General features: G+C 43.1%; 1 protein-coding gene across 1 annotated transcript in view; it reads left to right on the top strand.

The window, feature by feature from the left end:
- The first annotated feature begins 323 nt into the window (after positions 1–323).
- Positions 324–25,257, top strand: part of NWD2 (NACHT and WD repeat domain containing 2) — a 170,705-nt gene continuing 145,771 nt past the window's right edge. Inside the window, exon 1 of the mRNA XM_019741957.3 lies at positions 324–1,585. Coding sequence (XP_019597516.3) covers positions 1,435–1,585 — 151 coding nt within the window. The 5' untranslated portion in view covers positions 324–1,434. The remainder of the gene's footprint in view (positions 1,586–25,257) is intronic.

The following is a 25,257-nucleotide window of genomic DNA, read 5'->3' as shown; positions in this document are numbered from 1 at the left end:
AACACTCCCTCTTCCCTTACCCCAGGTCTCCCTTCCTATCCGGGAATTTGCAGTATTTCCATAGATACAGTGGAGTGTGGCCCACAGATAGCAATTTTATGGCTGGGTCCCTTTTCATCTCACGTCACCCCGGACGTGGACCAGACCCTCTCGAGCCTGGCCACCTTAGACCAGCGTCAGGTGGAGCCGACTCAGGCGTTGAACGGACTTGGAAAAGCGGCCCAACGCCAGCTCTGACCTCTCGCACCCCGCCCCACCTGCATTTTGCGAGCCGATGCGCAGATCAGCGCCCACCGGGGCCCACACCCATCCGCCTGGTCCTGGCACACGCCGGGCGGCGCGGAGCTTCCGGCATCTTCAAGGCCTGCGCGGGCACGGAGCCGTGGGGCTGGAGGAATGGCCTTTGAATGCGCCCGGGTGGGAGCAGAAAGGACCCCTGGGGCCTTAGAGACCTCTGGAGGGCTCCCCGCAGGGATCCGCTCTTGGAAAGGTTCCGCGACCACGCGGCGAAGAGCACGTGAGCGGCGGGGCTTCGCTATAAAAACCCCGGCTCTGCTGCGCGTGAGGAGCGGCAGGACACGGCCACCTGCGCCACGAGGGACAGGGCGGCAGTGACACTCCCTCCCAGACGCCGGAGCCGGTCCCGCGTTTAGATGCGTCAGACCCTAGGGTCCGGCCCCAGGTGCATGTGTCTAACTTTGAGTTCGGATTCCCGGCACTTAGGCAAAGAGGAACAGACGCCGACACGCATGCATTCCCGAAAATTCTCAGGGCTTCTTTGACCTTTAGGAGAGGTGGGGGAGTAGCAGGAATCTGCGGCTAATTTCTTTCCTGTCCTCCACCAAGGAGACAGCCGCGAGTGCCGGGATCGTCCTCAGTGAAGCCCCGGAAGACCGTGGGCAGCCCCAGGCCCCAGCCCCCGCAGCCCTTTAAACCGTGGGTGATTCCTGCGCCCCGCGACAGGCTGCTTCCGATAAACTCCAGACGCCTTTCGTAGATAAAGTTTGGTCTGCTCTCCTCGCCCGCTACGTCCCAGCCTCCTTTGCTGCCCCCTCCTTCCGCGGTGAACGCGGGCAGGGAGATGGTCGCGGACTCGGCGACAGGCGCGGGCGCTTCCCCACGCAAAGGGGCGCCGCGCGCGTAGCCGCCGCCACGCTGACCTCCGGCTCCAGTCGGCTGCTGCTCTGAACTCCGGCGGCGAGGGAAGGCGGACGCCCAGCGGGGCAGGAGGCGGCGGCGACAGGGGCTCGAGGGTCCGTATGGCCGCTCTCCGCCGGCCGGTGGTGTGCGCCACGGAGCTCGCCGGCGGCGCCTCGGGCTCGGAGCGGCTCTAAGCCCCGCCGCCTGCGGGGATCGACCTTGCTGTTCTGCGGAGCCGCGGGCAGGAACCCGAGGAGCAGGAGGCGGCGGCGGCGACTAGTCCTCCAAAGGGCGATGTGGCCGGCCGGTGCGGGCACCAAGCTGCCCTGTCCCCGGGACTCTGCGCTCCGGCGGGCGGCTTTCTCCGGGAACCTCACCGCCCTGCCTTCTCACCTCGTGCCCGCCGGCCGCAGCGTCCGGGTCTTCATCAGCGCCAACCCTGAAGGTAAGTCCCTCGCTCGGAATTGTCTGTTTGTCCTTCTGTCCGTCCGCGCGGCGGGAGCGGCAGAGAATGACCGCAGCACAGCCGGGTGCGCCGTGCGTCTCTGCGCTCCCTTCCTCCCCCTAAAGCCTTGGCTGCCCTGAGCGCATGGGAATTTCATTTGAACCACTTTTATTCTCCCTTCACTCAATTCCTCTGCCTGCTGACTTCTCCTAGGACACCCATTCTCACCCCATGGGTTACTCCGCCGCGTCGAGATAAGAAACGTCCCAGGCATTAGCAGATCCTTCTGGAAGCTCCGACCTGCGACTGCCACCCACTTTCCCTTTCTTTTAGCTGTTTCTTCGCTGTGGTTAACGCAGACGCAAGTAGTAGCTCTTGCTTTACATTCCGCGTCAGGTTCCCGAATGGGGGCTCCCTCCTTTGCTACTTGTTCAGACCCAGGTGAAGTGTTCCTCGAGACTCGCCTCTCGGCGGGTACAGTGGTACCCTTTGCCTTGGGGGACCGAGGAGACAGACCCCTGTGAACCGAAGGCCCGTGAAGATGGAGAAGAAACGACCCGCGGGGTCCCGGGACAGGCTGGCGCTCACCTGGGCGCTGGTTTCGCGGTGAAGTGCCCAGGATGAACCCATCTCCACAGTTGGGTCCCGGCTTGACCTCCCCAGTACAGAACCTGGCCTTCTCAGTTGTGTTTGCTGCCTAAGGCTAGGCACCTGGATGGCGGACGCTAAGTGAAAACTTGTTGATTATTGCATTCACAAATCACAGCGGCTGAGCGCTGGGTGGTTAATTCCTGGCTCCTTACTGCTTTTTCAGTTCTCGGTCTGAATGTTAACTTTCGTTCCCAGTAAGTGAAGAAAAAGTAGGATGCATTTGACTTGAACTCGATTAAAACTGCAGGAATTGCTCTTTTCTAGAACAATAAATGTTCAGCTGTTAAGATGAGTTTTTAGGAGAGCAAATAGACGTGCGAGAGCCGAGACTAACTTTTTCTGCCCTCTAACAAGCCTAGGGTCTGACAAAAAAGTAAAAGGAAAAAAGAACGTTGACACTCAGTCATTGGATAGAATCATTGAAAACCCAAGACTCTGGTTGCCTTTTAAAAGTAAGCAGCGAGAACCAACAAAAATTACTTTCTAAAAAATGTGTGTTTCAGAAAAAGTGCTAGAAGGAATTTCAGGTAAAGCTCCCATTATGACAAGGGGCTTGAGGAACGACTTAGATCGGTAACCCACTAATTCTAATTAGTATTTCAAGGACTTTGTACATTTTAGGGGGGCAGATTGGCCTTTATCAGTGCATGACTCACTTTCAAGGGGTTTAATAATTAAGGAGGCTTTTAGGAAGCCACAGTACGCTCTTAAAAATCCTTTTATCTCAAATATGTCTTCCAGGATTTTTACTTAAATCTGGATAAGAAAACCATGGATATATGCAGCCTGTTTAAGGACTTAAGAAAATCTGCAACTTAAGTTTCCATTGTTGTTTTCAAAAATATTGCTAAAACATTTTTAAAGTGTTTGAGAGAATTGTGTTAGAAAATGTTTAATCTTCAAATTTTCAATTCTCCTGAGCTGGAAAAAAATCTCATGAGAAGTATTTCATCAAAAATGCGCTGCTGTAAAACTAGCTAAATTACTATTTTTCTGTAGATAAGTTGCCTCTAAAATACAGTGAAAATTCTGTTAATATCATTGATAAATTTTTGTTAAATTTGTAGTATCTAGGATAAAAACCAATGATAATGAATTTGCATCGAGTCAGCTAAATATTGAATTAACATTCGAGGTTAATGTAACTTTCCTTAAGCCTATCCATGAGATTCTTCAGATTCTCTAGTTTCTTGAAATAAAAGCTTTAGCTTAGGAAAGCAAACAGGAGAGAGTTGCTGATCATGTCTTTTGGTCACTGTTTGAGCTGAGCAGCTTGCACATTGATCTTAAAAGACCAGACACGTGAAGCTCACCTGAGAAATTTCAATAGGACCAGAATGTCAAATTTTGTACAAGTTGGACAGTTGAAGATATGTTGAATAGAAAAAATGAAGATGGATATTTTTTAGGAGCTGAACGTGAAGCCTTGCAGTCTTGGTAAATGTTCTGTCAGAGGCAGCATTTTACCATGAGACCTTTATGGATACAATTCAGGAAGCAAATGGTGTGTTTTGGTACAATCCAATATTGGATTCTTGGCCAATACTCAAGAGCCTCTCCACTGTCAAATTAAGACAAAGAACATCATCTCATGCTTTCTTTTACAAGCGGAAGTCCAATTTATGCTCTAAGTAAAAGCTGCTTTGTGTTGAACTCATAACAATACTTTTAAGATTCCATTCAGCAAGGGTCTGTTTTAATAGGTATTGCTTTACAAGGCTGTATGGAATTTCTCTGTCAGTAATAAAGATAATACATGTCTTTAGAATGGAAAAATTACTTTCCCATGTATTAGCACATTCAATATTTTTTTAACTTTTTTTTTTTCAATTATAGTTGGCTTTCAATGTTATTCTATATTAGTTTCAGGTGTACATCATAGTGGTTAGACATTTATATAATTTACAGAATGATTCCCCGTTAGTCTAGTACCCACCTGACACTATACATAGAGATTACAATATTATTGACTATATTCCCAATGCTGTACTTTACATCACCATGACTGTTTTATAACTACCAATTTGTACTTCTTGATCCCTTCACCATTTTTACCCATTCATTCAATATTTTTATGTTGATTTCCATCCTCAAACCCTGTGAGGATGGTGGACCAGAGTGTTCTCTCTGATTTACAGATATGAAAACTGAGGCTGCACCAAGCTATGGCACTTGCCTGAACTCATATAGTAAAATGAAACAAGGTAGAACCTGCAGGGAACTCAAATGTTTCTCTTGGTACTCTTTGGCCCGGGCTAGGTTCATGCCATATTTCTGTAATACATCTTATACCTATATGGACAAGAAAATAGGCTAGATGTAGTGGTTTAGTGTTATCCTTACTCTTGAAGCCTGACAGCCAGGAGAAGTTGAGTAGCAGGAAGGGAACATGGCTGCCCTGACTCACTTCACCTCCACCAAGAGGTAGCCTTAGGGACATTCAAGGAAATTTCAGAATGTTCTGAGCTCTGATGGACATGTTTCTGTCCAAAAGCTTCTCTGCATCAGACCAGTCCTTACCAGTGAAACTCACTGGAGAACCAGTGTGGGGGAGGCAATAGCATTGTCCCAGATTCTCTTACAGGGATAGGCCCTGGACTTCATCTAATCCCACCTCCCATTCAACATTTGTGGCATCTTTATTAATCTTTGGAACTTTCCTGGTCATTTAGTCACTGTCTCTCTGCCAGAATGGCATTTGTTCCTCCTTGGAACAATTCTAAAACACATATAAAATCTTCCACTGTGATTAGCCTGAATTGTCCATGAATATGCAGAGGAGAGGAGCCTATACAATTCTCTATTATTGGAATTCGAAGGGGGCCTGATAAATAATATTATTCTTCCCTGCCTCAGTTCTTAACCAGTTTAGCTATAGCAGTCTTAGCTCGGGCTGCTATAACAAAATACCATAGACTGAGTGGCTTCAACAACAGACAGTTGTTTCTCATAGGTCTGGAGGCTGGAAAGTCCAAGATCAAGGTGCTGGCAGATTCGGTTCCTGGCAAGGAAGAGTCCTGGTTGTCAGATGGCCATCTTCTCACTGTGTCCTCAGGTGGAAGAGAAAGAGAATGAGCTCTGGTCTTCCTTGTTCTTCTAAGGGCACAAATCCCATAATGGAGGCCTCATCTTCATGACCACATCTAAACCTAATTACCTCCCAAAGGCCTCACTCCAAATACCATCATGTTGGAGATTAGAACTTCAACATATGATTTGGGGCATACAATTATTTAGTTCATACCATTCTGACCCTGACCCCCCAAATTCACATTCTTATCACATACAAAATACATTCGTTCCATCCCAACAGCTCCAAAAGTCTTGACATGTTCCAGCATTAGCTCTAAATTCTAAAGCCCAAAGTCTTACCTAAATATCATCTAAATCAGATATGGGTGAGGCTCTAGATTTGATATATGGGTGAAACTCCAGATGTGATTTATTCGGAGACAAAATTCCTCTCCAGCTGTGAACCTGTGAAACCAGGTAAGGTAGGTGGTTTTCAAAACAAAATGATAGGACAGGCATGGGATAGACATTCTCACTCCAAAAGGGAGACATTGGAAGAAAGAAAATATGAAGGGGCCCAAACAAGGTAAAAACCTAGCAAGGCAAATTCCATTATAGCGCAAGGCTGTAGGATAATCCTCTTTGGTTTGATGCTCTGTCTTCTAGACCACTGGGGTGCAGCCCAACCTCCGTAGTTCTGTGGGGAGGGAGTCATCCACCAAGGTTCCATGGTGCCCTGCTCCTAAGGCTATCGGCAGAGGCCATCTGCCTTTTTGAAACCCGGATGATGCCCTCCCACACCTTTGAAACCCCGATGATCTCCAAATCTCCTTTGGGGTCCTTCTCGATGAATCGCTCACATTCACAGCTGAGTAGCAATATGGTCCAGTCATACAGGATCTAAGAAATCTGACAGCCTTCCTTCGTTTCATCCTGTCTGTTTCCTTCAGTTCAAACGCCATGGTTTACACCCATACTAATTTCTTGGTCAGATGGTTGTGCAACCACCTTCTTAGTGTTCTCATCAGAACAAGCTTTCTCATTTTTTGCATTATGGATAGGCTTGAGAATTTCCCAGGTCTTTGAGTTCTGGTTTCTTTTTGCTTAACAATTTTTTCCTCAGTTCATCTTTCTCCTTAAGCAGTCAGGAAGAACCAAACCACTCCTTGAATGCTTTCTTAATCTTCTCAGCTAAATACCCAGTTTCGTTGCTCACAAGTTCTACCTTCCACAGAACACTAGAACACACTTCAGCCAAGTTCTTTGCTACTTCATAACAACTGCCATTTCTCCAATGTCCAGTAACTGCTCTTCACTTGTCTGATACTTCACCCGAATGGTCTTTACCATCCATGAGGATTTATGTATTCTCTAAGGAGATAGAAACTTCCAGTACAGCTCTACTCTTTTTTTTCTGAGTCCTCGCCAGAATTGCCCTTACTGGTCCCTTCATGGCAATGTTGGCTTTTTTATTTTAGCGTGTACCTCAAAACTCTTCCAGCCTCTACCCATCACCCAGTTCTAACGCTATTTCTACATTTTTAGGCATTTGTTATGGGAGTACCCCACTTCTCAGTGCCAAAGTCTGTCTCAGTTTCTTAGGATTGCAATAACAAATTACCACAAACTGGGCTTTAAACAACAGAAATTTGTAGTCTCATGATTCTGGAATCTAGAAGTCCAAAATCAAGGTGTCAGATGGGTCATGCTCTTACTGACTAGAAAAAAATCTTTCCTTGCCTCTTCCCAGCTTTGGGTGACTCCTGACAATCCTTGGTGTCCCTTGGCTTGTTGGTATATCACTTCAATCTCTGCCTGCATTGTCACAGGGAAGAAGGCCATGTCTCCCATGGTGCGGGGAGGGTGGGGGGGTTTGGGAGAGAGAGAGAACTCTTGTGTCTCTTCCTCGTCTTATAAGGACACTAATCCCCTAATGGGGGCCCTACCATCTATACCTCCCAAAGTATCACCCCAAAACATCATCACATTTGGGGCTAGGGCTTCAACATATGGCATCGGGAGGCACAAATATTCAGTCCCTAACAGGTAAAGTCTAAAGCAAATGGAAAACCAAAATACTGCCTTTCTTACTGATTAAAAACTGATGCTGACCCACACTCCCTTATCGGTGGTCTTTTGGGCTAGATGTGATTTTGGAATTCTAAACTTTTTAAATTTGGGGGAAATGGCACATATACTGATTATTATATGGAGTCTGGGGTATGAATATGTCTGTATGAATATGTCTCTATGGAAACATTTGCTTCACTGTAAGTCAGTGTTGTACAATAGAGTTTTTTGCAGTGCTGCAGGGTCTTTATTGGTGGTGTCCTGTATGGTCGCTCTAGTTACATATATAGCTATTGAGGTTTTGAAATGTGGCTAGTGTGACTAAGAATCTGAATTTTTAATATTTTATTGTAATTTAAATTTACCTAAGCACTTGCAGCTACTGGTGATTGTATGGGACACAAAGTTCTAAGTGGAGTAAAAAAGACTGTAAGTAGCTTATGTCAGTTAAGGTCAGGTTTTGCTACCAATGACTCAGATCTCTTTGGGTTTTACTAATTGGGGGACATTTTTCATTTTCAACACTTGAGGAGTTTGGAATTGCAGGTAAGGGCTGTGGACCTTTATTGGGGAATGTGGCTTTTTACTCTAGACAAGTGGATTTCCCAATACCAAACCTCACAATTTCACTAACTTACACTCCCGGTCACTACTGTGTTTCCCCAAAAATAAGACCTAACCGGAAAATAAGCCCTAGTATGATTTTTCAGGATGACATCCCCTGCACATAAGCCCTAATGCGTCTTTTGGAGCAGAAATTAATATAAGGCCCGGTCTTATTTTCGGGGAAACACGGTATTAGCAATGGACAGGGCACAAACTTGCCCCCTCCCACCGCTAGTGGGCAGAGTTGACCTCTTTAAAATGTAAGACTTGGAGACGCAGAGAAGAATGATAAGTTAACTTATGAGAGAGAACAAAAGGGTTAAGCTCTTTGTGCTCTGATTTTCCTTCCAAATACATCCATCAGATGAAGACACTTCTCCCCTAAGGAGTAAGTGATAGCTCTGTCCAGGGCTGCTATACTAGTGGATCTCTCTCCATGTGTCAGCAGACAATGTGGAGGGGAGAATACCATAGATACTCTAATACTTATTTTCGTACATATTCCCCCCACCCAGATTTATGCTCTGGTCATCTTTGAGGATTGTTCACTTTTGTCCACAATATCACCGATCAGATGGTCAATCCCTTCCCACTCATGTTTTTTTACATTGCATGTCTTTGCATCTTCCCTGGTTCTCTACCCCATATCTTTGGAGTCTCAGTAGAAAAGCTTATTCTCCATTTTGGGAGAAGACACAGTAAAGAGAGAAATATTTCCCCTACTGTTCCTGCAGCCAGTGGCCATCTACTTTAGCAAATGCTCCCAGACAAGAGGCAGAAAGACATGCATGAAGCAATTCATATAAAACCTATGAATACCCTTCACCATGGTTCTTCTTACCTTTCTTACAATGATAATTATTTCCGAGGCTCCCTGTTTTTTTCATTGTTTTAATGAGTAATCAGACAAACTACAGTTGAACGCAGCAAAAGAACATGTGTATGTGTGTATGTATACACACACACAGCTGTTTTGATACCCAGGAACATCTTTAAAGGGTAAGAGTCTTAAAATAGCAGGTCAGGATATTCTCCTTTATGATAAGTGCAAACAGGACATATATAATGAATGAGTTCTAAAATTGTAGTGGTTTTATTGCCAAGTCCTGTAGCAAGCATTGTTGAGGCAGGAAGAGAGTATTAGATACAACTATGGACTTGAGGGCCAGCTGCCTGCCTGGATTTGACAACTCAGCCCACCATTTAATGCTGTGGTTTCTTGAGCAAGTTGCTTAACTTTTCTGTTTTCAGTTTCCTAATCTGTAAAAGAGGACAATCATAGTAGATTAAATAAGCTAATAGATATAAAGCACTTAGAACAATGCTGGGCACATAGTAAACATTGAATAAATGTTTGATATTATTCTTATTATCTTTATTACTGTTAGTTTCCACTGTGATCCAGACACTGCAGATATGGGTGTGCAAAGATGAATAAAGCATTTCCTGCCCTCAAGGATTTCAGTCTATAGGGGCCTATCACTTAGAATTCAATAGTTAAAACGAAACTACTCCAAATATTCAGGGAACTAGGTGCTCTGAAAAGTCATTGTAAGGATCTGAGCAGTGAAGGCATTTAGGTGACATTGCCAAAGCCATCACTCAGAGGGCAAGAAACTGCAGAAGCCACTGCGAGTATCACAGTTGCCACTGGATACGGGGTAGCTAGTCTGCTTCGAGAAACAGGCACATCTGCTGAAACTGCACGTCAACTGCCACAGCTGGTGGCCAAGGAACTTCTCTGGCTCTCTTTGCCCTCCAGATCTCTTGCAGGTACATTCCTCTGGCAGAACCAGAATTGCATTTGGACCCTGGCAAAAAGTAAGACTAGGAACTTCAGGCTTCCAGCCCCTACACCACAAGGGAGAGAGTGAAAGGAAGTGGTAATGGATACTCAGCATCACGAAACAGTATTCTAGCCCAGGGAAAGCAGGCATGTTCACTCATTCACTTACTCAACCAGTAAATATGCATAAAGCACCCACTCTATATGGGGTACTGTTCTGGTGCTTAGAATACAGCAGTAACAAAACAGGCAGGTCTGCTTTCATGGGGTTACATTAATAATGTAATACATGTGATGGACACTGTGCTAGAATATGTGCAGAGTATTAAAGAGACACCTAGAAGGAGTAAGCCACCTTGGGAGCTCAGAGTGAGGGGTTGGGACGGCTCCTCAGAGGCATGAATGGAGCCTGGGTGTAGAAACTATCCGACACTATCCGTTGAGGATGGACAGTTAATTGCATATGAGGCAAAGTGATGAAGAAATCTCTGCAGGCAGTAGAAAAGGATTATCTTTATTATTCAATGAAGAGCTTTTACCCCTTTGAATAAGAGTGGAGCCGAAATCTTGAGGTGATATCATTTGTCCTTTGAATGTGGCTCATTTAGGATGAAATTTAACAGAAAGCATGACTGGGACCATATAGGTATGCTGTATACGAATAGATCGTGACTTGATGGTTTAATAAATCATCGACAGACCTTGCTACACCATAGCAGTGACACCATTGGCCATTTTAAAGGGTGTCTGCAAGTTTGTGTTTTATTTCTGTAGCAGTTGTCTATTGCTGATAATCAACCTACCCCCCCCAAACTCAGTGACTTAACACAGCAATTTATCATTTCTTAGAATTGAATGTCTGGGAATTTGGGCCAGGGTTGGCCTGCAGAAGAAGGGTGCTTCTTCTGTTCTATAACATGCGGTGTTGGTCGGAGACACTCACTTGATGGAATTCAGCTAGGCCTGGGTGGGGCTGGGTGGTAGAAGAAGGCTTCCCGCCTACGTCTGGCTCCGCACGGCTCCTCCTTGAGGGCTCACTCTCTCCAGCTTTTCTCTCATCATTCAGGAGTCTAGCACAGGATTCATCCTAGGGGCTTCCAAGAGAAAGGAAATGGTAGCTTCTGGGCCTCTTGAGGCCTGGGCTTAGGAGTCCCAGAATGTCCCTTTCACTGCATCCTATCCATGCAAGTCATGAGGCTAGCTTAGATTCAAAGGGAGAGGAAACATACCCCATCCTGATGTGAGGAGAGGCATGTGTGTGCCGCGAGGAGGGGAGGGTTGAACGGTAGCAGCAAATCCCCCAGTTATAGTGTGTAGTTCCTTTGACCTTCGTTACAATTAGATGAAATGAGAGAATGCACGCAAAGTGAGTAGACTAGTAGCCTGGCTCCATGCTGTACGAGTGCTAGTAGTCAGAGTTGTGATGATGATGATGATGAGTCGTTGAGGACGGACAGTGACTCTGTGAACAATACCCTTCCTGAACCTGTCCAGCTCTGAACTGAGGAAAAAAGGCCAAAGAGTTTGCAGATAGGAGATAAAAACATCCCTATTTTTTCTGATAAAGATAATAATGGAGAATGCTTTTGTGCTTCCTAATGCTAAATGCCAGACCAGACATTCTTCCACCCACATACTGGGGGACCTGCAGAGAGTCTGCCCCGTGACACATGGAGCCTGGGGAGAGAGCATAACCCGCACACACTCTCTGTGGACAGGTCAGTCAGTCCCCGGGGAAGGAGTGAGCAAGTGGGTCGAGCTTGCATGGCTTATTCATCCCACATTTTCCAATCACGTTAGCCACCCCGTACGCCCCCCATCCCACATCTGGGAAGGGCAAGTGAAGAGGTAAAGAGGGTCCAGGAGTCATATGCTCCAGAAGAGAACTCCGGTTAGAGGAAGAAGGGCTTCTCCCCTAATATGAATATTATTTCAGTTTTAACATTTGTGCACAGTGGAGTCCTTTAAATACTCAGAATCATTTTAAATTAGATGTCTCATTTGACATAGTGCAAATTATGTGATGGCCAAGTGTCTTTATACAAAATGGAGAATACAGTGAGCTATAAGGCATGACATGCTTTACATACGACAGCAGGAAGTGTATCAAATATCAGCATCAGAATACTTTTGTAGGAGAAATGCTTAACATGACCTTGGGGAAAGTCCTCTCATCTCTGTAGAAATAATACATTGTTTTAAACCACTGAGTCTTGAGATAGAGTGAAATGCAGCAATGGACACTTGAAAACAACATACAAATTCACAAACACATTTTAAAATAGCAAATGATGCGATTCCTACAGAGTAACAGGAACTCATCTACTGTGTAATTGGGTTTGATACAGTAAGCTTAAAGTTTTTTTCAACTCAAAAAATTATTTTAAGTTTTGCTCTTGGTCATATATGATTTAAATAAATATAAAACTTGTAGTTGGTGTCTCTGAAGTGCATATAGGTGCTGAGTTATGTACAATCGGTCGAGAAGAAAGTCTCGTGTTACTAACTTAAAGATAGACACCTTTGTTATCGCTTCATCAAAGCTTTGGCTTCCATCATATTTTTTTGTTGAAATCAAGCAAGATTTATTAAGCAAATTAAAGTATTTGGCTGATGCATAATTAGAAAAAAAGGAGTTATATGATAGAACATTAATAAAAGGATAAAAAACTGCAGCTTTGGATGCAATTCAAAGGGAGTAATACCCACTTCTAATGAAATACTTCCTGGAAATCTCATTTTCAATCCAAAATATATCAAAGACTTTGACATGGATTCACTCAAAGCGAAGAGCAAAACCCAGATGTCAGGTGTCTTATTCTAAGAGTGATTACAGAATCTAACTCAGAAATGAAACCACAAAATTGAAAGGGTACCCTTCATAATGCTTTATCTGTTCCATTATATGTAGTGTCATTCAGAGGGAGTCTTGCCACTGAATATATTTCCTTCATATTTTATTCTAAGCATCAGCTGCGATAGTGATTAGATACCCATTGTGTACAACAAAACTCCTAACTGGTTGGTGTGGAGAGTTACAAGGAAGTAAGAACTACATATTGCTGGCTTTGTTCATTAGACTCATCCATCTATAAGGCAGGACCAACTACTAAAAATACCAGCACTGTGGTTGTGAGAAGGATATTTACATGCAAGGGCCAATTGGAATAATTGGCATCAGTCTTGTGCTATCTGATACACCAGTCAGGCATGAGCTGGTCACATTTAGTCCAGATGGAAAGACCAAGATGTATCAAATCTGAGAAACAGACCTTTATACAATAGTGGGGAGCTAGTCCATCTTTAAGTGATGAAAACAAGTCCAGATCCAAGAGAGGGGCACAGTTTTTGAAGGAAAAGCATTTGGTACCAGAGATTCTAATATAAAAGTTTACTCAGCAAGTGAGCAAAGCATATGCTGAAATCTGTTTAATTTCCTTGAATATCAGAAAAATAACTCAGACGTTTACTCAGATAATAGAGAAGTTCGGGCAGGTACAAAGCGTGAAGGTGAAACAGGATTTGGGCACAAGATCCTCATCCTGAGATGGGAACATAGCAGGAAGCCTTTGGCAAAAAATCAAGGCAGAATCCCAGCCCCTAGTCATAAGGTGGCACTGAGGTCCTAGGACAAGTTATAAGGCTGCTGTCAGGACTAGAACCCAAGCTAGGGCCAGAAGGGCTGCCTGAGTGACTTGACCCTGAGACTCAGAGGACTGGGATACAAGTAATATGAAATGTTTCCTGAGGTCACTATTGGGTCCAGCGTCTGGGAACAGCCAGCACTACAGGTGGCACAAATTGTGGCTTCAGGTATCTCCGAGAATAGATGCAGGGCTGGGCAGCAGGAAGGGTTATTCAGTATCAATAAGGAATTCAGAATAATATATGTCCTTGTTTGTGCAGAGCGTTTGCACTTGTGAACACTGGAATGAACGGGCCAGTGTTAGCAACAAAAAGTGGAAAGGCTTGAGTTTTGTTTTGTTTGGCCAAAGCAGAGAAGACAAGCCAGAGTGAAAGGAAAAGTTTGCCCAAGAAACAATTGGTGGGAAATTTTCTTGCCCAAATGACAGAATTAGTAGAATCATTGCTTCCTAAAGGAGGAAAATGTGTTGAAACTGTTACATAGACTGAAAATCTACTTGTGTGTGGTAGAACCTGCATACTAGTTAGTTGCTAAGCAAAAAGTGTAGCTTGAGCAGCTTACACTCAATTGACAATATTCTAGAAAATTCTCTAAAACAGAGTTCAAAAATGACTGAGGCCGCTGTGTGATAAAAAGCAATAAAGTTTAACCAAAGATATCAATTGTTAAAGAAAAAAACATTGCCGAAAACACTGAAAAGAAGACATGAAAATTAAATTTCCCTTTTTAAGCCCAGGGTCTTTATTCAGAAGTCTAAAGCATCAATATAGAGATGGAATTGCAGAACCAATGAGGAACATATGTGGGAGAAATGAACAAAGATCCAGAGTTTCTCAACTGTGAGAAGCTACCATTTGGAAGTATTTTTCTGTGAAGTCATTGGGGTAAGAGCATTCATAAAATAGGAATTTCACAAATAATGGAATCACTGCTGAACTGGAAATCTTATCAGGTGTGGGGGTTTTGTCACATGCTCCTCAAATATTTTGGCACACCTGCCGTTGAAAGGTAGAATATATGACTTCTGTCCTTGAATCTGGGATCTTGAACTGTTTCTGGCAAATAGAATATGGAAGAAATGGCACAGTATCATATTTAGGTCCAGACTTAGAAATTGGCCACTTTCAGTTTTGGTCTTTTGAAACAGTCGTTCTTTAGAACCCAGCCACCCCATGAAGAGGCACCTGTGAAAGAAGGGAACTGCCTGTACCACCTTGCCAGCCAGGAGAAGGCGCTGTCTTGTACATGGGTCTCCCTCCAGCCCTTGAGCTGTCCCAGCTGTTGAGGCTGTGTGGGTGGAGACTGGCCTACCCCCACGGAACCCTGCTCAAATCTCAGATTCAAGGGGAAAAAGAATGACCGTTATTGTTTTAAGCAAATGATTTTGATATACAGCAGTAGAGAAATACAAGTAGTAAAATAAAACATGCATTATAGTGTATGCTTGCTATAATTAAAGAATTTGGAGGTTAGATCTGAATTTGAATCCCAAGATTTGTTATAATCTTGGGTAAAGTATTTAATTTCCTCAAGCTTCATTGTCCCTTCTGAAATTTGGGCATAATCATAACTACTTCATAGGATTACTGCAAGAAATAAATGAAATACTAAAACAATGCCTGAAAGACAACAAGGACTCAAAAATTATAGATCAGAGTTTGCTAAAAGCCATTGGAGATAAAAGAAGAGGTATAAGGATTACAAGGGAATGAAAATCACTTGAATAACTTCCTTTTTAGTAAATCATGGTATGACATGGGTCATTATTCACAAATTATGCCACCTATATAAACATGTATACTTTTAGCTAGAAGACTACATAAAACAGCATATTTCAAAAAGTTGATTTAACACATAAACATAATTTCAGCTCAGATTATAAGGTATTAAGTTTAAAATTTTCATGTTTACAAAAAAGCAGAAGCTACTTATAAAAAAAACTTTTAAAATCACAGATAGCAAGTAGATTTCAATAAAATGACATTCAGAGAGAATAAAAAGATAGCACTAATGCCTTTTAATATAAGATGTGCTAACATTGCATACTAAAAATCAATTTCTTTCATACATAAACAATGCCTTTGATGTTTGTTTTTATTCTACATAAAGATTCATATGTCATTTTTCCAACTCCTGTTAATCTTTTAGACCTTGGCGCGCAGTGTGCTTGCCACAGATGTTCCAAGGAATGTGTGGTGCCCACATTTATGTGGGAAGGACCACTCTATAAAAATGAGCAGCCTGTTTTACCTAGGAAGAATTTCCATACAAATCTCATCTGTGATTGAAAACTCTTTCATTCCAAGGGGCTGTTGTGGTGGAATGACCCAACCCGTATGTAAGTTGGTAATTCTCATTGTGTGCCGTGGTAGTTACTGTGAGCCCACATTATACTGAGGAAACAATACAGGTGTTCCTGTAGATGCTGGTGTTTGGGGTGAGTGAGGGGATAGAGGGGATGTAAAGAGAAGGGAGAGGTGGGTCTCTTGAGTGAATCAGCACATGGGCCAGGGATAGATACTACTCCTAGATGATAAGCTGAACCTGGACAGGGTTAATCATCCATTTGTTCATTGGTTCTTCCCTGCAGATCTGAGAGTGAAAGGGAATGTAGGAGAAGGCCCTAGAATCGAGGAGTTTGGAAACAAAAACAGTGTTTGTTTCTTAAGTTTGGGGTTTGTTACTACTTAAAAATGAGGGGCTGTGTTCCTGGAATGTGATTTATTGGGAACTCTGGCCTTAGGGGGTAGGGACTCGAGGGCTGGCTCTCTACAACTATCCCTTTGGGGATCCAGCTGGCCTCCGGGTGAGGTCCCATCAGCCTAGGGGTAGAGGAGGTGAGCAGCCATACAGGTGGGAGGAGTTTGGTCTACTGACGGGGTTAGCTCTGCTGGTGGCAGGATTGCGAGATGACAGGGAACATAGGAACATAGGGGAATGGGTTGTGTGAACTAGAGTTGGTCCTGGCAGTTGCACGACCTACAGGAACCCCAGGGAAGGCCAGGTCAGGAGGAAGACTGCCCCCATTTCCCCCTCTCCACTTTTGTTTCTCTTACAGCATTTTTAAGTTCGAGTATTTCTTGAGTACCTATTTTGTGTGAGTACTGAACGTTAGTTACTTTAGTATACAATACTGTAAGATAACTACTCAACATTGGCTTAAGAGTCAGTTGAAGACTCATGTGTTTGGAAGAGTTTTAAGAAAAAAATAATGTTTCTGTCTCGGGCTCACTGTAACTACATCTGAATTTATTCCTCAGAATCCCATAAGATATGCAACATACGATTTTTGGGGGTTTTTTTGTTTTTGTTTGTGTCTTTCTGGTTAAAAGCCACTATTTTTTTTAATTAGTTTCAGGTGTTTTTAAAATTTTGTTTTTATTTTGACAGAAGGGAAGTTTGAGACTAAAGGTCCTAGAACCTGCCCCAGGTCACACAGCTGGTAAGCACTGGGTGGCTCTGAATCCAGAATTCAGGTGGTGTGATCCTTGGATGCCCTGGGAGCAAACGAAGCTCGGGGCTTAGAAACCTAAGCTGCGATTCCCCTGGCACATGCAGATCCTGGCAGAGAAGGAATTTACATACACATTTTGAGGTCAGCTGAGTGTTAAGAGGGGGACCCCTCCCCCACTTTCACCTCCACTGGAGCTGTCCCCAGAGCACAGGACTGCTTTGATCCTACTCATGGCATCAGCAAAAGTATAACTTTTTCTTTTCGTCTTTGATACAGTCGAGATAGACCTTAATTTTCTAAAAGGAAATGGGTAAGGAAAAACAAAAAGAAAAGATTGTACATGAAGTATTGAATCAAAAAAAAAGAAAAAAGTGAGTTTCAAATTTTATTTATTTATTTTTTAATCTCAGAAAAAGACCCAGACATTGGGCTAAGCCCTAAATGTCCTTTTCTTCAGATAATCCTAGCAGGCACATCCGGGATAGCAGCCTCCCAGCCTCTTGTACCCCGCTGATGCTCAGCATTCTGCCTCCCCCTCCCCACCCCCCGCCTGCAGAGGGGCTCCCAGGAAGCCACTGTCCATGCATACAGCTCCCCATTTTCTGCTGCAGCCACCCAAGGGAGGGAAAAATGGGAAGAGAAGGATGCCTTCCTCCCAGGAAAGCAGGGACTGAGGGGTGAGGCGAGAAGAGATTTCTACTGTGAAACTGAACAACAGCAGTGCAGTTTTAAATTCCCATGTGTCTCACAAAAACAATGAGAAATCAACGATTGCTAGTATTATGGTCTAGCTGCATTATGACTTGGGCCAGTTAGGAACCCTGCCACTTCTGTAACGTTATTTTTGTGGCAAGTTTCATTTTGTGTTCCATTTAAATCACCTGCAGTCAGGCTTGTGTCACAGTCATGTAGGTGTTGGAGTGTTTTCACAAAAGAACTTTCTCCTTGTTTTCTAATAGCATTGTGTGCATGTTCTTGTCCTCAAGACCTCAGGAGGTGGGATGAGGGCATACAGTGGCCTCAAATGTCTTGGCTTCTACTTCTGGTTTGATCAGGAGCTCTGTGACCTTGGGCGGTTTCTCCGGGACTCTCTTGCTTCCTCTGTAGAATGAGGTGGATGAAAAACCAGACTTCTGGGGCTCCTTCCAACTTTGGTGTTACATTATTCCATTTCTTTGAAACTCTCCAGCAGTTCACTTTTTCTTTCTTTCTAAAGAGAGGAAGTGTGGGGTCTAGCTCTTTGTCCTAACTTTGTGAACATGTCTACTCTGTCATTAGAAAAATACCACCTGTCCTCCTCGCTTCAGAAGTTTGTCATGATGATGGACGGAAAAGCACTTTTGAAACTGCAGTGTACAATGTAAATGTACACTGTTGAATATTTACAACTGGGAAGTGTAACAGCGTACAATAAAGTTGGTGGGAAACATCAGGACTTAGAAACCCTTCCCAAATGTTCAATACTAAAACTGCAGAGTATGAGTAGGAGGAAATAATCATAAAGAACCTCTTCTTTATGCTTATGGAGCGACTTATGCTTAAGTCTCTGCAAATGAGACTTTCGGATGATAAAATCACTGGGTGGCTGAATGTGAACTTCTGGGTAGAAAGGATGGGCTCTCTCCCCTGAATTGTACGATGCAACCGATCATGTGTACACGTACAACACATGACACACACAGGCATTAGTAAGTAATAGAGGTTAGAGCTTCAGAATCTGGCGTTGGAAACACGTGGGTTTGAGACCTTGCTCTGTGCCATTTTCTGACTCCATGACCTTAAGCAAATTACTTAATTTCTCTAATCCTAGATATGCTTATCTCTGAAATTGAAAGTATCATAGGATTCTTATGAGGCTTAAATAAGACAAAGCTTGTGAAATACTTATCACATGCCTGGCACAAAATAAACTCTCATTAAATGTAACTAAGATTATTACCGTTATTATGAGCTCCATTATCTCCTTACCTGGGAGAGGCTGGTAACCCAGCTAGTGAAGAAATGACATCAAGCCTGGCTCAACTAGCTGGCAATCATTAAAAACAACAAAAAATACTCATCTGCCAGTGGTGTCTTTGTTACCCACTCAATAGGAGAGGGAAAGATATGTGACATGATGATGTAGTTAGAAAGCATTTATATTCTGTTTATTTATATTAAGCCAGAATGTTTATTTCCAACTGTCTGTCAAGGTTGACATCTTAAGAGGCCATAGTTATAAACATTTTAAAGAGTGCTTTTGTAGAATTATCAGCAGATAAGTTTACAAGCCACAAGAATAGGCATAGTTTATTACATTATAGTCAGACCCCCTTTTTAATCTGGAATTCACAACAGTCATTTATCAAATATTTATTGAGGGTTTTCTACATGCAAGATACTGTTCTATGTCTTAAGGGTATAGAATTTAACAATGTTAAATAACTTATGTTTATTTAATGTACACATTTCTCCTACCATCGCCATATGGCGTTCACATTCTAATGGAGGGACCATAATGTGAAAAAGCAAATTAAATAAAATGTTTATGTTTGTGGAAGTGATGATCTGTATTGTGAAGAAAAATACAAGGTAAGGAGGAAAACTAATGGGGCAGAGTTTCTCTCTCCCAGTAATGAGTGGTCAGAGGAGGGATGTCTGGTGAGATAATATTTGAACAGAGACATGAATGGAATGAGGAAGGGAGTCACGCATTTCTGCCCAGAAGTAAATCCGAAGAAAGTGCAGTAAGTGCAAAGACCCTGTGGCAGAGCACACCTTGGGTGTACAAGGAGCTACAAGGTCAGCATGGTGGAGAATAGATAGAGGGCAGTTTTCACAAAATTTAACACCCCCATGTGACGGTACCAGCCAGCCAGCTCAGGAGCCATGTGGAAGCAGCCAGCATAAGGTGTCTCTGCTGAGCATCAGCCCTCGTAGGACGTGACATTGGGGACCTTAAGGAGGCCAGATCCTGTGGGGCCAGTGTGTTCTCTCACCGTGATTTCTAGACTTAGCCCCAGAAACCAACTTTACCCCTCCAAAGATAAAGATTACTACTATTTATTTGGGGAGCATATTCATTCATTGATTCAACTTATTTTTCAAAGTGATTTTAAGAGAATCACGTAGATTCTAGGAGAAGAAGGATAGTTCATCATTCACATGGGTGTATATGTTCCAGTAGGTTTTGTTTAAACAAATTGTATCTATGTTTTGGGGTGTTTTTGGTGGTGGTGGTGGAGGGGGAAATTCATCAGTTCCTTCCTTCGGTGTCCTACATCTCCTGGCTACCATGGCCCCTAGGAACTAAAATGAAAGGGAATGAGAGAAATAGTAACTGGATCTTTCGAGGTGGCAAAGTGCCCCAAACCTTGAGACTAAAACTCACATGGAGAGTAAAAGCCACCTACTCATCTGTGACCTGGGTAGGCAGGACATCCTCTCTGAGATGGCAGAGAGTACGGTCAGTCTTGGTCCTGGGTGCTAGAAAGTGGCACAGGCTGCTTCTTGGTATAGCTCTAGGTGAATTCCCTGCCACATCCTTTAAACAAAGCTCCCAGGAAACTTGTCAAAAATTCTTTGAGAGGGCAAACTAAGGCAGCAGTTCGGGAGCCCATTATAAAGTTGGTGAGCAAGGACCATCAGCTCGACCTTGTCTGTCTCTGGGCACAGCAACCACTGTGAGATTGATGGAGATCAATGCCAGAGGCCTAGGTGAACGTCACCCGGGACACGTTGCAGCCCAGCAGCAGCAGCTGTGATGTGACCCCCGTCGGGGCCATCCAGGGGCTGCGTGGTACAGTTTTGGCAGCTGCTAAGATCCCAGCGCATTTTGGATATACATATTAGAACTTGTAATTGTAGCAGGAAAGGGAAATTACCCACAAGGACAACACATGAGCCATGGGTTTCATAGCCGGTGACCAGGAGTCTCATACTGCCTATTTTTTATTCATGCATGCATCCATTCACCCAAGAAACACAGTATGGTTGGAGCTGTCTACCAGTTTCCCTCCCCCACTCTGGTTTGGAAGCTGAGGGATCAGGGGTTACTACAATACTTTTCGAGATGTTAACAAAAACAAAGAATTGTGTGGCCTTTGACTCAGGAATCAGAAAATGCTAGCTCTGGTACCTGGGCTACCCCACTTTGTAGCAGTGTGTCTTCTTGCTTAACCTCTCTGAGCCTTGGTTTCCTTAGCGTTGAAACTATTTGACCTGTAAGGTTCCTATGAGGATTAATTAAATGATGTATGGGCAACACTTGGCACTGCCTGGCGTAATAGACTCATTAATGCTAGACTTTTTGATGATTCAAAATGAAAGTAGAATTATAGAATGTGTAAGTGGTAAGTGGAGGGGGGGAGCACAGAGAAGAGGAAAAGAGGAAGAAGGAGCAGGGGGAGGGAAGGAAGAGGAAAGAAGACTGTCTAGGAAAAATACAGCAGGAAACAATATCAAACAGCTGTGCCAAGCTGTGTGAAGACAAAACGTTCAAGTTCCTTGTAAGTTTTAAGAGTCAGAAAAAGTGTTTAAAGACAAGAGAATGATAGACTAGAATGGGCCCTAAGTTATTTAAACCAAAAAAGAAGAAACGATTTTAGCAGTAGGGTTTTGGATGGTCATTGGAAGTGATTAAAGATTGCCTTTATTCCTGACCATTGACTGAGTTCATGTAAACAGTGAGGTGAATAATACTTTCTGAGCAACCCTGAAACAACATAGCAGTTAAACAGCATGAGGGTCGTATCTGATGGCTATTAAAATAGAGAGTCTCATGCAGGGCAACAAGGCACTTAATAGCTATTGCATTCATTTCGGGAAATTTTTAGACCCAGACTTCTTCAATCTGTCTACCCACGCCCAATTCTAACAGACAGCTGTCCGCTTAATTTAGTGCCTGGCTGAATCAGATGTGATAGGTGACTATTTTTTTAATCAGTCCCTTCCTGCATAATAGGAAGACCTGGAGAACTTGAGTGGCCTGCTGAAGGTTAAATAGCTGGCCTAGACCTCATTGTCCCTCGCACGGCAGAAGAGCCTGCTTTAGCTTTGGTGGATGTGTAATTTGGATAGTTTCTCTCCCAGAGGTAAAATGATGTTTCTCTCTTCCTCCTCATCCTGGAGTTCTTTTGTTTATAATTTTGATTTTTTTTTTTTTTTTTCAAATAACCAGCTGACCTTTTTCCCTAAATAGGTCACTTTGTTGTACAGCCAGTAGACTCAGCGTTCTGGAGATTTTTTGCCCAAGGAGGTTGAATATATTTATATCTGGATGAGTCCATATGTCAAACAGATATTTCAATCTGTATTTGAAAGCTATTGAGGTTGTAGCCTGATGAAATTCCCGGCTCCACAAATAAAATAAAAACAAATACCCTTAACATATAACTAGACATTTTCAAAAGTGCAAAAGATGTAAAAATGAAGCTTTATTCTATAAGAAATAAAATCTGTAGCTAAAATAAATACAGGATCTAGCCCTTTTTTAAATTAATGTAGTTATATTCTGGGTATACATGTAAATATTTAATTGCTCATTTAAGTTCTATAACAGACTGATCACAGTTAGATGCATATAGTATGCTTTTAATATTTTAGACATTTAATACTGTTTTGTAATCAAAATAATACCTGCAAGATAAAAAATAAAATGCAGAGCATTCGTTTTTGGCATAGCTCTCCTGCCATCACAGGTATACTATCAAAATATGCTGGAGAATGTTTACTGCATCATCTATAAGGGGGAATGAACTACAGAGAAGAGGTCTCCCAGCCATTAAACGCTTAAATTGACACAAGTTTCAACAATACTAAAATCAGACCAAAACATAATGTTATATTTCAGGCCCGAGTACAGTCCATTCTGTGACTTGATTGTCCATTTTTCTACACCTGCGTAAAACTGGAGAAGAAGGAAAAGAAGGAATGCTTTGTGAAGGTCATGACAACACTGAATAATTTTTTTTAAAAAGAGTAAGACCTTTTTTATATTCAGCTATAAAATGATACACTTCTAATGGGGTGACTTACAGTGAATTATCCGAACTAGTAAAATTTACTTGACCCTACTCTGCCCAGTCTCTGTGCAGAGACACCCAGAAGTATGAGACATGGGACTTACACCCAAGAGTGTACAATACGGCTCCTGTCATTGACATCTGACAAGTTAGAAAGCTCCTAACAAACATAAAACATTTGTATTAGTTTCCTAGCACTTCTGTAACAAGTTACCACAATTAGTGGCTATCACAACACAAATATATTAGCTGATAGTTCTGGAGACCAGAAGACTGAATTCCGTTTCACTGGGCTAACATCCAGGTGTTGACAGGCTTGCATTCTTTCTTGACGATCTAGGGGAGACTCTGTTCCCTTGCCTTTTCCAGCAGCTAGAGTCTGCCTGCATTTCTTGGCGCATGCCCCCCTCTTTCACCTTCGAAGCCAGTCACGAGCTTCTTCCATATCTCCCTGGAGGACCTCTGCTTCCATTGTCACATCTCCTTGTCTGATTCTGCTTCCATTGTCACATTTCCTCCTCTCACTCTGACCCTGATCATTATATTGGGCCTTCCCATATAATCCAAAATAATCCCCCCATCACAAGATCCAGTTTCATCTCATCTGCAATGTCCATTTTGCCATGTAAGGTAACCGTCACACATTCCAGGGAATAAGATGTGGACATCGTTGGGGGTCGCTATTTAGCCGACCACAACATTGAAAGCTTTAAGACTAAAACGTCTTTGCAACCTCAATTTCAGGATTCTGTAATAAGGCCACTGTTTCCTCTTCAGCTTCCTTTCCCACCAAACCTCTAAGTGCCTCCCTTCTGGCTACAGTCCTGTGCTTTCCCCCTCTCTCCTTCTGTGTGTGAATGCTCCTATATCCTGCTCACTTTTCAGAATCCTTGCCATCCTTCAAGGCCAGTCTCAAATGCTCTGTTCCCCATTCAGTATTTCTGATATTCCCAGATGAGCCTGGACACTTTTTTTGCAGGTGACAAACCCAGCTGAAACTCACTTAAGCAAATACTGGAGATTTTATTAACACAAATAATTGAATTGTGTAAGGGCAGAGGTAGATCTGGGCTAGAAACAGCTAGGATCAGTGTCTTAGTCAGCTCAGGTTGCTATAACAAAATACCACAGACAGGTTAGCTCAAACGACAGACACTTATGTCTCAAAGTTCTGGAGGCTGGGAAGTCCAAGATCAGGGTGCCAGGAGATTTGGTTCCTCGTAAGGGCCCTCTTCTTGGAATGGAGATGTACCCCTTCTTATTGTATCCTCACATGGCGAGAGGGCTCTGGTCTTCTCTTCTTACAAGGGCACTAATCCCATCTTGGGAGCTCCCGCCTCATGCCCTCATCTAAACCTAATTACCTCCCAAAGACCCCACCTCAATATCATCACATTAGGAAGTAAGGCTTTAACTTATGGATCTGGGGGTGTGGGGACCACAAACATTCGATCCATAGCAATCAGGAACTTGAACGTGATCAGGACTGCCTGGCTGCCGGGTTTCAGTTCTCCCTACATGCCGGCCAGATTTGCTCAGGCCATCTCTTCTAACTTTGTGAAGTGTACATGGCCACAGGTTACTTCAAGCTTATCATTTTAGAGCTTTTAACCAGAAAGAAAAAGAAGCTCTCTCCCTCAGCTAGAGTTTGGGAAAAACCTCTAAGTGCATCCTCCTGAGAGTAAGACTCAGACTGGCTTGGTTAGGTCACATGTCCAACCCTTGGACTAATCACGATGGCCAGATGGTCATGTATTGAAGCTAGAGAGCAGAACTGGGAAAAATATTTAAACAGATGGAAGGAAGGCAAAGGTGTTGAATGGAATAAATAATACTTGCTGTAGCCACCAATCTGGTGTGACTTCTTCTCCAATCCCATTATATTTTATTTGTATTCATCTTAATTTATATCACTGTTAATTGTAACATCTGTATTTTCTCTGTTTTTCTTTCATGGCATTGGTCATATGTTATATGCCTTGGATCATTATACTAACATACTGAGTCCTTGAAGGAAGTGCTTATGTCTTTCTGATTTTCACCCCACCTCTCCCACCGAGCACCTAGTGCTGTGCCACACTGATAGTACATGTGTTGAGTTGAGTTGAAAATAACACTTTAGAAGAGATACCTCAAGGCAGCTCAAGGTTAATTAAAATAAGAGCTAAAATTTCAGGAAAATGAAGGGCACTACGGTGCTTAATAACTTGAGAAAATGTCATAGCTTGAGCTGGGACTTGAAAGATGAGTAGAATTTAGATAGACAGGTAGCAAAGAATATGGGTTATTACAGAATGCATGTGACCACAAAGGAAACACAGAGAAACAGAAATCAAGTTTTCTGTGTCCCCTATGTTTCCTGATTCTGGGACCTTCTTCTATGACTCTGTTGCTATAAATCATAAATATTTCATGATGACATTAATTAGAAATTGTTATTGCAGA

Source organism: Rhinolophus sinicus, chromosome 1 (assembly GCF_057876585.1).
Source record: "Rhinolophus sinicus isolate RSI-liver-muscle chromosome 1, RSI-T2T, whole genome shotgun sequence".
Taxonomy (NCBI): Eukaryota; Metazoa; Chordata; class Mammalia; order Chiroptera; family Rhinolophidae; genus Rhinolophus; species Rhinolophus sinicus.
Note: the sequence above shows the minus strand (reverse complement) of the source record. Positions and strands in the feature narration are given on the sequence as shown.